Source organism: Anopheles coluzzii, chromosome 3, assembly GCF_943734685.1.
Source record: "Anopheles coluzzii chromosome 3, AcolN3, whole genome shotgun sequence".
Taxonomy (NCBI): Eukaryota; Metazoa; Arthropoda; class Insecta; order Diptera; family Culicidae; genus Anopheles; species Anopheles coluzzii.
The window spans coordinates 83,877,427-83,893,629 of NC_064671.1; the positions used below are offsets into that span (position 1 = coordinate 83,877,427).

General features: G+C 44.7%; 2 protein-coding genes across 5 annotated transcripts in view; one reads left to right on the forward strand and one right to left on the reverse strand.

Annotated features, from left to right (window-relative positions):
- Positions 1–204: 204 nt before the first annotated feature.
- On the forward strand, positions 205–7,577 carry LOC120955780 (mediator of RNA polymerase II transcription subunit 19). Its single transcript, XM_040376925.2, has 4 exons — positions 205–1,050; positions 1,128–1,276; positions 3,087–3,194; positions 3,299–7,577. The coding sequence occupies exons 1-4, from the start codon at positions 834–836 to the stop codon at positions 3,590–3,592; spliced, it is 768 nt and encodes a 255-aa protein (XP_040232859.1). The 5' UTR covers positions 205–833; the 3' UTR covers positions 3,593–7,577.
- The window catches only part of LOC120955779 (polyadenylate-binding protein-interacting protein 1-like), an 11,256-nt gene continuing 1,618 nt past the window's right edge, over positions 6,566–16,203 (reverse strand). For 3 of the 4 annotated variants that reach the window (XM_049609211.1, XM_049609213.1, XM_049609212.1), the window contains 7 exons: positions 13,044–13,432; positions 10,571–11,032; positions 9,464–9,634; positions 9,152–9,370; positions 8,982–9,086; positions 8,530–8,891; positions 6,566–8,450 (listed from right to left, as the gene is read on the reverse strand). In XM_049609211.1, the coding sequence (XP_049465168.1) occupies positions 8,324–8,450; positions 8,530–8,891; positions 8,982–9,086; positions 9,152–9,370; positions 9,464–9,634; positions 10,571–11,032; positions 13,044–13,432 (1,835 nt within the window). In that variant the 3' untranslated portion in view covers positions 6,566–8,323. Of the gene's footprint in view, positions 8,451–8,529; positions 8,892–8,981; positions 9,087–9,151; positions 9,371–9,463; positions 9,635–10,570; positions 11,033–13,043; positions 13,433–13,660; positions 13,739–16,203 lie in introns of those variants that run through there. The other variant, XM_049609214.1, reaches the window with a different exon arrangement.

Below are 16,203 nucleotides of genomic sequence, written 5' to 3' on the forward strand. Positions count from 1 at the left end.
ACTGCAAAACAATTGAATAAATGGATGATTTCAAATAAAAGCTCAAAAACACAACGAAAGAGAAAGTAAAATGAACGTAAATAAAGAACAGACAGCGGCAAGACAATGCGGAACAGCTCCGCACAGTACCGAACCAGCTACTGTAAACACAGTGACAGTCGGAGAAAAACATAAGCCAAGAAAAGAAACAGAAATAGAAAAAAAGGAAAAATACACAGTCAGTGCGAAGGGAGAAGAAAACGTAGAAGAAGCGTACGTTCCCTGCTGCCTTGGTGGTGTACGTATCCGTGTACGATTTCGCTCCGATTATCGGTGAGATTTGCAGCGAATTTACGAAACAACCTCCGTCGCCGTTCCGACCCCGTTCGCGTTCACCGCCCACCGTCGCGGGGACACTGGACGGGTGTTTGCGTGGGTCCGTTGTTTTGGCACGGATTTGCCACGCTTCCCCTGCGTGCGCTTCGGGCTGAAGGGCCGCCCCACACTGTCGAGAGCGAGAGAAGGAGGGCCTTGGAACGTACGAGCACGACGACGACGACGACAATACGGGAAGAAGTAGGTTTGCCTCGAGTCCCGCAGCCGTACGCGACGGACCAGTGTGGCCAGTCTCTTTCCGGAAAGTGCCTCCTCGCTGTCTACGTAGTGCCCCCGACTGGTGGTCCGTGTGAATGTCGTCTGGCAGCAGCAACGTACGGTGGTAGTGTCTGTGTTTCGTCGGTTTGAGCACTACCGTGGTTGCAGCAGCAGCAGCACCCTCGTCGGTTGGCACACTTTGTTTCCGCTGTACCCGAACCGCCGAGTGACGCCTGCCCTGCCCCCGACGCGCAGCCAACATGTTTAACAATTACGGCAACACGATGGCCTCGGACCCGTTCCGGAAGGTGGAACAGTACTCGCCCAAATCGTCGCCCCGTGCTGGAGGGGCCGGGGGCCGATCGCCCGTCGTCGCCCGCCAGGACTCCTCCGGCACGCTCAAAACGACGATCCAGCTAGGCAAAAACCCCTCGATACTGCACAGTGGACCGTTTTACTTAATGAAGGAACCGCCAGGTATGGGGGTAGTGAGAAGCAAGAGTGCGAACGCTCAGCAGCTCTAGCGCTAATCGTACCCATTGGTTCAATTGCAGGGGAAGGCGAACTAACAGGAGCCACGAATCTGATGGCCCACTATGGCTTAGAGCACTCGTATAGTAAATTTAGTGGTAAAAAGGTTAAGGAACAGCTATCATCATTTCTCCCGAACTTACCTGGCGTCATCGACGGACCGGGACACCTCGTAAGTAGCGCTCGTGTGCAGTGGGTTGACAATTGATGAAAAAAAAAACATTCGATTGCTTGGATGACGAAACGCCAGACAAAGAGCTCTGGCGTGGCAAAGGACCAGAAGATCACCTGTTGAGGTATTGAGCTGTGCATCTAGAAGGCTGTGAATTAAAAGTGCTGTGTTTATCCGTGACCAACCTTCCGCCCGAGGCTTGAAAACCAATCGGAACGTCTCTAACCTAAATAGCAAATGATTCACGTTGAAGCTTTTAGTAGCTATGGAGAAGACCCTTTCGTAGAGAATTGTCCACAAAATCTGGTTTCGAACTGTGTTTCTTAATTTGACGAGAAGTTCCTTCCAGTTAAACTTCAACCAGTGGCAGATTAGAGATGGTGCAAGAAGGTGCCAAATTGTTATCAGTGTGTTTCGCTGTGCCCTTCAAATACAGAAGGTAGAGGTTGTGCAGACAAAGTGATTGCAAAAAACTGTGCCAATTATGTTGTATAAAAGTATTGAGCGCAATGATCGGCTTCGGGCCTGTAATAATGTATGTAGGTCAATTAAATGCACCAGTTGAATTCCTATTTTTAAAACACTAGCGCATCCGGAGCATCCCAGATGCATCTACGCAATGGGTGTTGCTGTTAATCGGCTTGTTTAATAAGGTTTTTTTAAAGTGATATGCTAAAAAGATGATTAAAGTGATATGCTCATGTTTGCTCATTAGATCGCTGGACAAGAATTTAATCAAAATGTTTAATTGTTTTTGTTTTATCGAATTAAGGTATGAAACCTTTTGATCAGTTTCATAACCTTTTTTTTAATTGTATGTAATTTAAACTACCTAGTTAATTTGACCCGGTATCAGAGTTATACAAAATAATTGCAGGGAATTTTATAATTTTAGGATACGTGCAAAGGATTAAAAAAAACAGCGCCAATTCCTGGTGAATTTTAAAGCACCACGTTAAGCGAAACTGATTCATAACTTATACCGGGGGACTGATTCCGAACGCATGTAGATACGTCCGATGTCGAATTTTACACACCTCGTACTGATGCTGAAACTAACTCCAATCCTATACCGGTATTAGAATTGGTCATAAACCTACACTGTTCCTAGAACTGTTCCTAACCCCTTATCGGTCCTTTAACGGATTCTGACATCATACCGGCCCTGGAATTGATTCTGAACCCATGCCACTGAACCCATCTTGGTGCTAAAACTGATCATGATCCTATTAAAATCTACTGCTACTGGAACTGATCCCAAATGAATTGTCAAGTGGTCCTTGAACTAATTAATATTCCATTTTGGTCACGAAACAGAAAAGATAAGATGGAAAACGCTCTCGTATGAGGTAGAGCGGATCAAACTGGATACCTCTAGCATCGATATCGACTCACGGTCTTGTCATTATTGGTCAAAACAATCAACAATACGCATAAGCGACCTTACATACTCACTTACTTACTATTAGGCTCCACAATCACGCGCAGTTCCTTTACCAATCTGTAATTCTGATATTAAACCTCGTCTCTGATGCCTGTCACATCTTCGCTGTCCTTATGGAACTGCCTAAAGGACCTTTAGACACTGAAGAGGCCTTTAAAAACATAACGGCATTTTTAAATAGTAACAATTCTAGGTTTATCTCTCATCGATCTTTCGGAAATTCGTTATAATTCCAGCTAGTCCTTACACAGGATTTTAGCTTACACTCTAGTCTCGACTCTACCAAGATTTCAGTAGCATTTGTATCTTCAAAAAGTTCGCATACTAAGTCACCCTTTTTCGCACGTTTGTTCCGTCCCGCTACAGGATAACAGTTCCCTGCGAAGTGTGATCGAAAAACCACCGATCGTGGGCAAAGAACTGCTTCCACTCACCAGTGTACAGCTTGCCGGATTCCGTCTGCATCCTGGACCGGTAAGTCCTAATTCAAACACCCAAACAATGCTCAGTGCACTCTCTCTCTCTCTCTCTCTCTAACATAAATGTTTCCCTTTCTTTCTCCAACCGTAAAACCGCAGCTTCCGGAGCAGTACAAACACTTAAAAACCGCACCAACTAGAAAGCATAAGAATAAGCATAAGAAACACAAACACAAGGATGGCGTGGCGCCACCGGAACAGTCCGCGCTCGAGGCGGCCGGGCTGGACACGCACGAGAAGAAGCACAAAAAGCAGAAAAGGCACGAGGACGACAAGGAGCGCAAGAAGCGGAAAAAGGAGAAAAAGCGCAAAAAACAGCGCCACAGTCCGGAGCATCCGGCGGGTGGTGGGGGTGGTACCGCCTCGGTACCACCGCAAACGCAAGTCTATTAAGGAGAAGGTGGATATGGATGGAGGGCTGGTCGTTATTGGAGCGAGGGAGAGAGAGGGGGGCGGCTTTTTGTACCACCAGTACCACCACCGTGTCACCGTGGCAGCAAAAACAAAAACACATACCGTTCATTCATACATAGATACACACACACACCGGGGAGGAAGCGAAACGAACCAAATCACTGTGGAGATAAAGAAGGGAAGCCTTTATCAAGAAACCACCGCGGAACACACCACAATCCCTTTTCCTCGGCTCGTGCTCCTAAACCGGCACATGATGATTGTACATCGATGTGGCGTGTATCGATATTAAACAGCCACTTTGTTGTTCACGCGTGTGTCTGCAGAGCGGGTGCGTTTAAAGCCGGGGGTGGAGAGAGTAAGTGGGAACACGACTTCCAAAACAGGAATCTAGGGTTAATCTAGGTCAGGAACGTCGCGTCGCGGGAGAAAGCGCGCATTAGTGATGGTTTCCGCCCGGTGGCAAATGGTTTCCCCTCGGTGTGGATTATTTTACCAACAAAAAAACACAACAAATTGCCTTCCTTCTCCACCCCAGCACAGCGTGTAAAGTGACACAGAAAAAGAAAGCGATGAGCCGTGTGGCTTACACACATAGAACCACATTCACACATCTCAAAGGGCGGGATCGATCCGGGCCTCCAAGTTTTGGGGGATGATCCCGCGGAATCGCTCCTCACACACAAACACACACAGATCCTTCGATTAAGCCTACCTAACATTAGTGCCACTGGATGGGGAGAGATAGAGCGAAAGAGAGAGAATGTTGTATATCAGAGGACGAAGAAAGCAGCGGACAGCTGTAAGATGCATCGAAACTGTTGAATCTTTTGTGGTGAAAAAGCGAAGCAAAGATAGGAAAACATTAACCCGTACTTCCACTTGCCGTACGTTTTTTTTTAATTGAGCTGAAGGAAGAGGGATTTGCAAGTTGTGCACTTGTTTTACTCCTTCCTGTTTTCTTATCATTACATGGTTTTTCAGTTGTTCTCTTAGTTGTGGGACACATGCTTGACTCTTTCCTATTGGAAGTGAAATTGATACGTTGAAAATTGGACTCTATGGCGCCTTGGAAATTCCTATTGATATGGATATGTCCAACAAGGGTGCTAGAGTCCAATTCCTATTGCAATAAGTTCATGTCCCAAAAGAAAGAGTTAAAAAAGTGTTCCACAGCTATGAGAAGTCCTGGAAAACCCTGTAAGGTACACTAACTCTAAAGTTCACCAACAAGGCACCATCTACCACAACCCATACCTTGTTTTGTTGATTATGTGTAATATATTCGTGTAATGCATCTCCCGCACTTCCCTTCCAATGGAATGGTGCGGTGTGCGGTTGCAATATCCTGGTGCCTGGACGGGGTTGAACTGTGTATAAAGTACTGAAAGCGTTAGTGAAGGAGCGACAATAGTGCACTTTCAATACGCCCGCTTAATCGTAACACAAGCAAACTAACGGTTTGTGTGTAAGTGGGTAACAACTCAAAGGAATGAATACCACAAAGGAGGGGGGTAAATTGTTACACAAAAGCGAAAAACCATAAACCAACACGAAAACAGAAAATCAAGTAGGGAAATTTAGTTCTTAGCGGAGTAATCAAGGGAGGGCACTCACCGGGGAGTTTTTCTTTCCGTTTTGTTTGCGCAATGTCTGAACGTTCTTGTGCAAGTGCGTTTTCCTGTGTGTGCAGCAGTGTGCATTAGTAGAAGAAAGGAAGTGTGTGTGTGCGCGTGTGTAGACTGTCAACCATTTCAAGGGAAAGTCAAGCAAGTGTCCTCTTGGTGCACCTAATCTACTACCTTCTTGTCCTTGGTATAGATGGAGTCAATCCAGCAGAGACTCCAGCAGTCCCTTTACAGCTCGGTAGTGGAAGGAAGTGGTACTAAGCGCGGCATTACGGGAAAGCCAAAGCAATGAAACGGCGATAACGGTTTTAACGACGGTAAACAGGGCGAATGATTCAAAACAAGTACAATTAAATCATGTTAGGGGCAGAAGCAACAATTTCAACCACAGAAAAGGATCGCCTTGGCATCACTTGGCAGGGAATGCATAATTCAGCTACGATCCTTTAGCTGGTCTCAAGCACGGCTGTTGTGCCAATATGCCTCCAACAAGCAAACAAAAATAAAATGCCAAAAGTAGCAATACCGACGGTTAAAAGGAGCAAACAGAAGTGCCCAAACATGAAAGGAAAAGGATTCACGCAAATGGATGCTCTCGCCTAACTCGTTCGTTAGGCACGATAAAAGCCGTATTTGTAGAGCAATTGGCATATTGTTCCACACAGTATTGACTCATTCCTTTACCCACTCGACAGTGAACAATTCAAACACACTCACACCGATCGCTTCCTAATGCACACACACGTGGTGGTGATGCACTTTTGAACGCTGCTGCACTGTTGTTTCGGTTGATCTGCAAATGCCTTGAATGTGTAATAATTAATGGAAAATTAATCAAAACTTCCTTCTAACAACAACAAAAAAAGCAAAAGAAAACAAAAGAATGTTTAGACATTGCACACACACACACAGACACAAAAATGGAAAGAAAAACAGGTGGAGAGGTGGAAATAGAAACAAAAAAGCGGCAGAAGAAAATTGAGTGCTGCAGCAAAAACACACTCAAACACACGCAAACAAACAAAAAAAGCCTCTCTTCCCCGATTGTATTTATAATCAGTAATGTGGAATTATTTAACTTTTATTTCCTATACATATGAATATATATATATTTTAGCAATAAACACTGAAAACGGAAGAAAACTGACAAAACTGAAAAAAGACGAGAATGAGAGAGAAAAATGAAAGAGGAAACAGTGCGAAACAGTAGTAACCAATTGCTGTACTGTGTGGCAACACATCCGAAAATTGGCGAATCGTTTCCACAGTAAGGATTGTTTTCGGATATTATGCAGTTTCGTTCATAACATACCCTTCCTACAGCTTCATTTTCATAATTTTCATTTATTGTATTTTTTTTTTCATCATTTTTATTCCAGAGAACACTTTGTGCTTTCTACTAACCGAAAAGCGAATTCATGTAAAATATATGTATATTTATGTAGGTATGTTTTGCCGTGTGCGTGTGAGTGTGTATGTATGGGTGCGAAAGAGGAAGAAAACGGACGCGACACACACCAAATGGCGTGTTAAAAAAGAATGTACGTTGAGCCTGTACACATTTATATTGCCTGTCGGGAGGGTTCGTGATGGTTCATTACGAACTTTCTGAGCATATTTTAACACACACTCACATACAAAAAAGTGAACATTCAAAGGCAACTGGGAAGCAACGTGGATATACACAAGAGAATGCATGGCTAAGGGGACAGCCTTCACGCGTAAGTATAAACCTGTTACCTTACTTTGTAAGCAAGAAGGAGACACTTCTTCTAGAACCAATTAAATCGTGCGCACTGTTGTGTGTGTTGTTGTAAGTGAGCGGTAATATTTGCCTACTCTTGCTGAGATCCTGTTCTTAGACACAGATGGGGAGAAGCTGCATTCTACTTTCTCCGGGATGGAGAGAGCTGATTTTCCTTGATTTGACGAGAAGAAATTCGTTCAACCAACTCAATCTATTTTAACATTTCCTGAGAGTATTGCGGGGAAGCTTTTCCCGCACTAAAAGGGACAAGGCAAAAGGCCACAGATTAAAAACATGTGCATAAAGGCGCACACACACGCACACGTACATGAGAGCAAAAAATGCATGCCCGAAGAGAAGGTGTGAGATATGCAACACAGCACGGATTTTTTTGTTTGCATTTGTGTTAAGCCTCGCACTTTTTGTTTGTAACATATTGCTGCTGCTTTCTTATTACAGACCTTTCTACACACTTTTCCTCCTATAAGAAAACTACTGCCGTACTTTCCTCGCAATGCCGACCCTTTACTGACTTGTTTACACTTTTCAAAAATACAAACAATAAACACAACACACACGCACACGCACACGCACACACGCACACACGCAAGAGCGCGAAACGAACGAGGCACGGAAAAAACAGTATAAATACCACCATGGAGAGAGGGGGGGTTTGGAAAACAGTTTAAAATGCACCTGGCGACTTTTCCTTTGGCTGCGCGCTACTAAGCTGCGCACGCACGCGCTCTCCTTTGTGCCTTGTCCCCATTGTTTCATGACTAATTATCCTTCCTTTCCTAGTTCGCTTCCTTTTTTCTTCCTTTTTTTCTTTTTTTTTTGCATAATAATGCGCTCTATGTGTCTGTCTGCGGGGGTCTGTCGGGGATTCTTCTCTATTGCTAATGTCCTCTGGAGCATTTTTTTGTTGTTGTTGTTGTTCACTCTTTCTTCTTAACTTCTTTCCCGCCACGATTCTGATTCGTGCGCGGTTACTAAATGTTGTATCTATTCTTCTTTTTTTGTTTGTTTGTTTGAAATTATTCATTCTATTCTATCGACAATTTGAATGTATAAGTAGTGTGTGTCTGTTTTTTTTCAAGAGGTGTTTCTCTGTAGCTGGATATTGTTTTCCACTCTCTTTCTATGACTGCTTTTGCCTTTTTTTTTGTAATCTTAACTTTACTTCCGACTTAACGCACTTCGTCCTCCTTCTCCTCCTCCTGCCCACTCCTTCCTTCCAAGCGATTTTCTTGTTGCTGCTTCTTTTATGTTTAAAAAAAAAGCAGGAAAAAACAGGAAACGTTCCAACTGCGACACTCTCCCCCCTATCATCTTTTATACGTCCGGCCGGTACGGGTGCTGCGGCTGCCGATTTTGAGGATTGCTCTGAAGGAACTCCACGAAGGCTTGCTGCACCTCCGGATCGTCATCCGGATCGACCAGACCGTACTCATCGTCATCGCTGCAGCAAAGAAGAGGAAAAAAATGCAATCGTTAGTAATGAAAAAGGCTACTAGTAACGGTCTGCGCGTTCAACTTACTCGTAGCCACTGAAAGCTTGCTGCGCCTGTGCCTTGTTCTTGACGTTCGTTTCGAGAAATGAGCTTTCCTCCTCGGTCAGCACCTGGCCGTCCGGGCCGTAAAAGACGGGATTGTTCTGGTACTCGCCGGCACCGATCGGGCCGCCGGGCCCCATCGCGCCAACACTGACCGGCATCGGGGGCAGGGCCGCCGACGGCGTCGAGATCTCCTCGCTGCGGCCCCACGCAATCTTGCGCAGCTCGATCACCGAGCCGATGATCTTCTCCGCCGCCGACGGGACGGAACTGCGCGCCTGGTCCAGATTCTTCATGATCTGGTCCACCTTGTCCGGGCAGTCTTGGTCGAGCTCGAAACCGCACAGCTGATGGAGATCGAAAGAGAGAGAGACAGAGTGAAAAGAGGATGAGCAATCAAATGAAATTAAAAGGGACAGCAAAGCTCCCGCTCCTACCTTTAAGCATTGGCAGACACATTTGAGATTTTCCGGACCCTTCTTGGCCACCAGTATCTCGATCGCACTCACGATGTACTCCGAAATTGTCTTGCCGAATGGTTCCTGCAAGACAAAAGAGTGATGAGCATATTTTGCTTCGCGCTCGGCACACTTCCCACACTGCTTACCTCCGGCTGTCTCAGCTGCATGTACAGCTCGGCTAGGAAGAGAGTCGCGCCGCGCACCTTCACCTGCTCCTGCTTCATAAACTCCGGCAGCTCGCTGTTCTGGTGGTCCATCTTGAGCTGGAGCAGCTCGCGCAGCATCAGATTGGGCGCCTTGTTGATGCTGTCCAGCAGCTGACAGAGGCGGGCACCCATATAGCGGAAGTTCGATTCCCGGATCGACTGTTTTGGAGCCGTGGAAAGATAATACACACACACACACATTGGTATTGTAAAATCCATCTATTCAGCCAGCGGGCAAACACTGCTTCTCACCTGATCGAAGATCGTCTCAATCGTGGTGCTCAGCACGTAATGATCCTGGTACAGATCGCCCAGCCTGTTTGGCAGCTTCTTCTTCACCTCGTCGAAGATGCCCGGATTGTCGAACAGCTCGGCAATCACCTCGGTCAGATAGTCCAGCGCTTCCGTCTGTCGGTACGAGATCTGCAAACAACATGAGATGCAATGAGTGAAACCACCGAAGGAGGAGGATGACGATGATGATGACGGGGATATCTCACACCAGCGAGTGAGGGTGTTCCAACTTTTGATGAAGAAGGATAGCGCGCACGCGGGCAGGAAGTAATGAAGGAAGTGAAAATGAGAAGCCAAAGCATGGAAAGTTACAAAGGCAACAAAAAAAGCTGTAAAAGTTGTAAAAGAAATAACAAACAACCGTACAATACAACAACAAACATAAACAATCAGAAAAAGTACTACAAGAAACACACTGAAACATTAAAGCACAAAACAAACACCTGTTAAAAGGAAAGATTAGTACGAATAAATGCTACGATATAAAGATAAAAAGCGAAAATGCAAAACCACAAAACATACGAAAAGAAGATGGAAAAACAAACCCCAGTTGCAAGCAAAGAAGGGAACGCCAGAACAAAAACAAAACATCACACAAAACCAACGAAACAAACGAACAATCACAAACGTACAAATATACAGTGAAACACGCAAGTCTGCACAAACAATAACTGTAGTGCGTCGTTTAGTATAAGGTGCCTTTATATTAATCTAGCAATACTGATGATGGTACGATGAAAGAAGCAAATGTAGCGATGGCAGCGAAAACAGTTTGCGAGAAGCAAGAGAGGGAGAGAGCGAGAGAGAAAAAGCAGTTGATAGAAGGATCGGAAATTCTACGTCCCCAGAAGCGGGGCCATTCCTTGCGTGCTCTCCCCTGCTTCCCCACGCCGCTTTTAAGATGATTTGCACGAGCGGAGAAAGGACGTGTTTCCGCTTCTACAGGATGGCACAATTCACGAACCAAGTGTTGTGGAATGTTTCTGGGGAAAATGGTGCGAACGCGCGCGCGTAGCTCTGGGGGGGGGGTGATGTGGTTGTTGCGGTTCGAGATCCGGCCCCTACCTGTTCGAGATCTTCCTGCAAGTTCGAATCCCAGTTGGCCGCCATGCCGGCATTGTAACCACCCGCCGGGCCACCACCGCCACCCTCCATATAGTCGTGATGGTGGTGATGATTTCCACCATACTGCTGCTGCTGCTGCTGCTGCTGGTGCATCTGATGATGCTGATGATGGTGCTGCTGCTGATGGTGATGGTGTTGCTGCTGCTGGCGGGAGCGATGATGGTGCTGCTGGCCACCACCATTGTTGTACTTCCGGTGATCACCACCACCTCCCATCGCCATCGGATGGTTGTTGGAGTAGCCGCCGCCGCCGCCGTACGGATACTGCTGATGCTGCTGCTGATGGTGCGGCTGATGATGATGGTACCCGTGGTGCTGCTGGCCACGGTGCTGCTGATGATGCATTGACTGCTGATGGTGCGGCTGCTGCTGGTGATGGTGGTGCTGATGGTGATGATTAAACTGCGCGCGTCGAAGGAGTCAGTGCCGCATTCCAGGTTAGGGGATAGAGTTGCCAAAAGGTGTGTGTGTGTGTGCATATTTACACGTGTGCACAGATTGGAAGGTGTGTAGGAAGGGTACAAAGGTTGAGCGTGCATGTTGTTGTTGGTGCCGTACAGGTAGAGGATGAGGCGGGTTGGTGTGTAGTACCGGCATCGCGCAAGTTTTGTTTTTTGTTTTTGTTTTGCAAAGACGAAATCGAGAAGAGATTCGTATTAGTACATGGTGTAGTAGAGTGTATATATATATTGTTTTTACATACAGCATATTTAAATGCAACGAGTGCAAAAGGTAATAGTAGTAGTAGTAGTAATAGTAGCAAGACATTTATCGTTACATTCCGTAAGAGAACGAGACGGAGAGAGTAGACAATATATGTTTCCAGTTGAAGAATTTAAGTTGTTAGGCAAAATGGAAGTGGAAGAGAGGAACAACAAAACATTACCAAATTTAAAAAAAATATATAAGAAAAAATAGAGCATAGAGATAGAGAAAAAAGATAAAGAAAAGAAAGAAAGTACATTAAAAAAAGAAATAAACGAAAGAGGGAGATACAAAAGGCTATACAAGGCATTTTACTTGATTTCGCAAGCTTAGCACCGTTAAACGCAACCGCAGCATTTGAAAGCACAAGCGCATCAGTTGTTTTCGGAACGTCATCTAGGCTTTGGACAACCTTCGCATTTGAAATCGCAAGCGCGGTACACATTATAACAATACCAGCGTTGCGGATTCAAGGAAGTATCCAATCACGAGCGTATAAACGAAGTCAGGGCAATTCACAGATTGAACCAAAGTTTATGTAGGAAACAGGTCGATGCATAGCTCTTTTTAGCGCAAATACAAAGATTTAGGATTTGACAGTTGCCTCGCTCATTTCTGCACGCACGCTCGAAGTGAACGGGGTGTTAATTTGGTGACTTTTTTTTACTTATTTCGATGCTTTTTCTTCATTTTTATTCTTTTAATTACATTAAGAATATGTTCAAATGTGTTCTCCAAAAATCAAAAATTCGCACTAAGCACAAGGGTTTTACTGAAAATTAACTGTTTTCGTTGCGCCAATTTATTCACAACTATTGCACTTGAAATATCAACAAAAACTATCGAAAAATGCCTAAATCGAAGTCAGCATCCAAAACAAAATGTAAACAAACCAACTGAACGAGGCAACTGTCAAATCCAGACTTCTTCTGCTTGGTTTCATTTGTCAATTCCTTAGGCATGCATCGTCCTGTATCCTATATGGACTTTGGATTGAACACATGGTTCATTACAAGTTATTAGGAGATTTTTGAAAAAAAAATCATAGATACTCTTGTACAAAAATTTAAAATTTACAAAATCAAGTAAAACCCCTGTAAAATAAAGAGATACAGTAACGTAACAGAGCAGAAAGGAGAGCAAAAAAACAACACGACACCAAAGAGAAAGAGAGAAAGGAATGATTGTGGGTCGAATTCAAACTAAGCTGTACAACAGCATGCCACTAAAATTGTAGTCAGCTGGCCCAGGGCAACTAAATCGAATCGAAAAAATTCTGCTTCTATAAGCCACCGCTGTGCCGCACATAAATAGGCATTCTGCATCCAAGTGAAGCTCAAAAAGCATTTCACAGCAGCGTATAGTATCGCGCCTCGCAAATTCAGTCCAAAAGCAGCCAACCAAAACCAAATTCGAACCAAACAGTCTCTTCACAGCTTCTTCTGTTACATTTTTACACCTTCCCGATTGTTGCTTCATTACTTATCAAAAGCTATCGCAACCAACAACAAGAAAAACTGATATTAAAGCACATCCTTGTCCCCTAAAACGGAAAGAAACAATACACCCTTCAACCCAACAACCAAACCCCCCGAATATTGGAAGAGAAGAAACTCGAAACGTTCGTCTCCCTGACACAAACACACACCTACACACACACAGACCCGGGACCCGTCGTACCCGCCCACCCCACCCTGAAGAAACTCACCTCCTTTCCATTATCACCACCACCGTCCACGATCTGCATATTGCTTAACCGGTTCTGCACGGCCGACACGTCGGACCCGTTCGCCATCATCATGCCCCCGCCGTTGCTGTTGCCGGGCAGCTGCTGATGGTGCGCCATCGCACCGTAGTCGTAGCCGCCGCCACCGTCACCGCCACCGCCCGGTTCGACGCCACCCTGCGCCATCGCGAACCGCTGGTGCACCTGGGACGGTTGATGCATCGCCATCTGCGCCTGGGGATAGCCACCGCCTCCGCCGCCGCCGCCGCCCTGGTGCTGGTGGTGGTAAGGAGGATGTTGTTGCTGCGGTAGCGGCTGCTGCTTAATCAACGGTACGAACTCTTTCGCATCCACCGACAGCTGGACGACGTCTAAAACGAAAAACATAACAACAAAACATTAACATTCTATTGATCTCTGTGTTTGGGGACAGTTTAATGGTTTAACAGTTTGGAGACGTAGAGATAGAGATAGTTAAAACGATCGGTCGGTTGTTGCCTGTAGTGGGGCATCATCCATTTCCTTATGCCAGCCCTATTGGCGGTAGATTTGAATTTGATTAACGTTAGTCGCATAAACACGACCATTACTTTACTTACAAACACGCTGTTTTTACACGCTCACTGTTCAAGGTGCATCAAAGGTCACACATCCGGTACCACCGCGAGCCGGAATCAAAACACAACTAACGGCGAAACCCAAACCCACTTTTCTGTTGTGCCTGTGCCTGTTACTGTGTCTGTCTGTATGGGTGTTTTGTTCGCTTTTACCCCTTTCCCGGTGTGTGTGTGTATGTGTGTGCAGAAGAAAAACGGCAGTCGAAAGTGCAACCACAGCGGAGACAGCACCAATCATGCCAATGACCGCCCCAATACACCAAGCGATGTGGGGGAAAAGTGCAATTTCATCGTCATCATTGCACCCACACACACACCCGTGCCCCGATTTTCCTCTCACGATTGCGATGTGGTGTGTGGTGATCATGTGTGTACTGCTGCAATGGATTAAGGAAAACATTGAGGATTTGGGAGCTTGCGAAATTCGATCAAAACACAGCGCCAGATCCAGACCAGAGTGTGAAGAAGCAGCTCGAGACTTTCTCCTCGGGAACCACCTCCTCCTCCTGCTTTCTCACGATATGTCCAACGTTTGTGTGTCTTTTTTCACTGCCAATATCGGACCCCCTTCCCCCTTCTCCCCCCTTCCTCTGCGGTCTCACGTTTTCTATTTCAAGAAACCATTTTTTGGCACAATGTGCAATAAGGAAAACAGAGAGGGAAGAGGATAAGAATGCTGTTTATGGGGCGCATCGCACACACCACCATCACCGCCCGTCAGGCCGAGCAAACGAGGAAGTGCGCTACGTTCACGGACGATGATTCATGGTGAGGTGAGCGCGATTAAGCAGAGAGATTGTAAGGAGCAGCGCCAAAACTAAACACAGCCAAACAAAAACAGCAGGACGCGGCGAGGCAATTAATGGACGGCATTCCGAGCACGAACGAACGCACGCACCTCAAACACACCCCGGGAGGAAGTTGGTTTTTTTCTACGCTGTGTACTGTATTAGTGAAAGGGTTGTGTTCCGGTTATTAAGTTTTCTAGGTAGTGTTTAGAAGATTTCTGTTTGATTTTTGGTAAAATAGTGGTGACGGTTAAGTGCAACTTGCATTAACATAACGAACTTTCAACCAAAAATGGCAAAGAATCGTCGAAATCTTCAGAGCACTGAAGTCTTGAGGAAATATATTAATACAGGATAATTTTTAAATTTATGTTTCGACACATACAATATTGAATCCAATTCATAATATAGCCACAAAACCATTGCACTGTTTTCTGCGATGGATAACAGTATTACAGAGCATTCACAAGTCATTTTTGAATGTGCACAACATTGTTCATCACCTTCAAGATGTTTTTCAACAGCTGTCAAAAATGTTTTATTTGCATCACAATACAGGGTTTACCAACCCGAATGTGCACATCATTACAGGGTTTTCCAAATCGCTTTCGAATGTAAACATTGTTATTCACCGCGTGCAAAATGTTATTCCACCTCACCCTGATAGTTTAATTCCATCATAATACATTGTAATTCTTTCGGCATGATTTTCAACACATCAACTGTCAACCGGTGATGCGATCCGGTTTCAACCTCCGGTGAAATAAACGATGGCAGCAGCTCGCTGAAGTATTGAAAATCATGCTGAAGAAATTAGAAATTATTACAGGGTTTCCAAGTCAATTTTTTAATGCACGCGTTGTTATTCACCGCGTGCAACATGTTAATCCACATCAATCTGACATTTCATTTCCATCACATTTTTGTAATTTCTTCAGCATGATTTTCAACACGACTCATGCTGGATTGAGTTTGACAATTCTTTGTTATGTGTTGAAAATCATGTGGTAAAACTGAAATTTCATTATGAAGCAAATACACTATTTAACAGGTGTTGAAAAACATCTTGCATGCGGTGAATAATTATGTGCATATTCAAAATTGACCTGGAAACCCTGTATGATGAAAATGACATGTCAGATCGATGTGGAATAACATTTTGCACGCGGTGGATAACAATGTTTACATTCGAAAGTGACTTGAAAAGCCCTGTATTCTCCACCTCCAAGATGTTTTTCAACAGCTGTCAAATGGTGTAGTTTTTACACATGATTTTCAACACATCACAAATAACTGTGAAACTCAATCTAGTTTGATTTTCATCACGTTTCAAACTAGATTGAGTTTCGCAGTTTTTTATGTGTAATCATGGGTAAGGCCGCTGCCCGCGACACACCGGAAAATCACCATAACGAAAAAGTTTGACAACCGACACAAATAACGCTTGTTATTGTAAACACACAAAAAGTGAGTTTTATTTTCCTCAACTCTGATGAGAATAATAGGAATATTTATGTTTTATTAGTGTTAAATTGCTGTTTTGCACTGCTGAAGTATACTAGCAGCGATTTCGTTACGATTTCATCTGTAAATTTTTTTCGTTACGGTGGTTTTTTGGTGTGTCTGGCAGCGGCCTAAGCACTGAAAATTTATTGTGATGGGAATACAATGTAAAACAGTTGTTAAAAATAATCGTATAGTTGGCGAATGATTAGGTGCACATACGAATATGGTTTG

What these genes read in the sequence shown, in the direction of transcription:
- LOC120955780 (XM_040376925.2), top strand. Translation starts at nt 834, where the DNA reads ATGTTTAACAATTACGGCAACACGATGGCCTCGGACCCGTTCCGGAAG. An exon ending in TCGACGGACCGGGACACCTC is followed by an intron (nt 1,277 to 3,086) that starts GTAAGTAGCGCT and finishes GTCCCGCTACAG; the next exon opens with GATAACAGTTCCCTGCGAAG. An exon ending in TCCGTCTGCATCCTGGACCG is followed by an intron (nt 3,195 to 3,298) that starts GTAAGTCCTAAT and finishes GTAAAACCGCAG; the next exon opens with CTTCCGGAGCAGTACAAACA.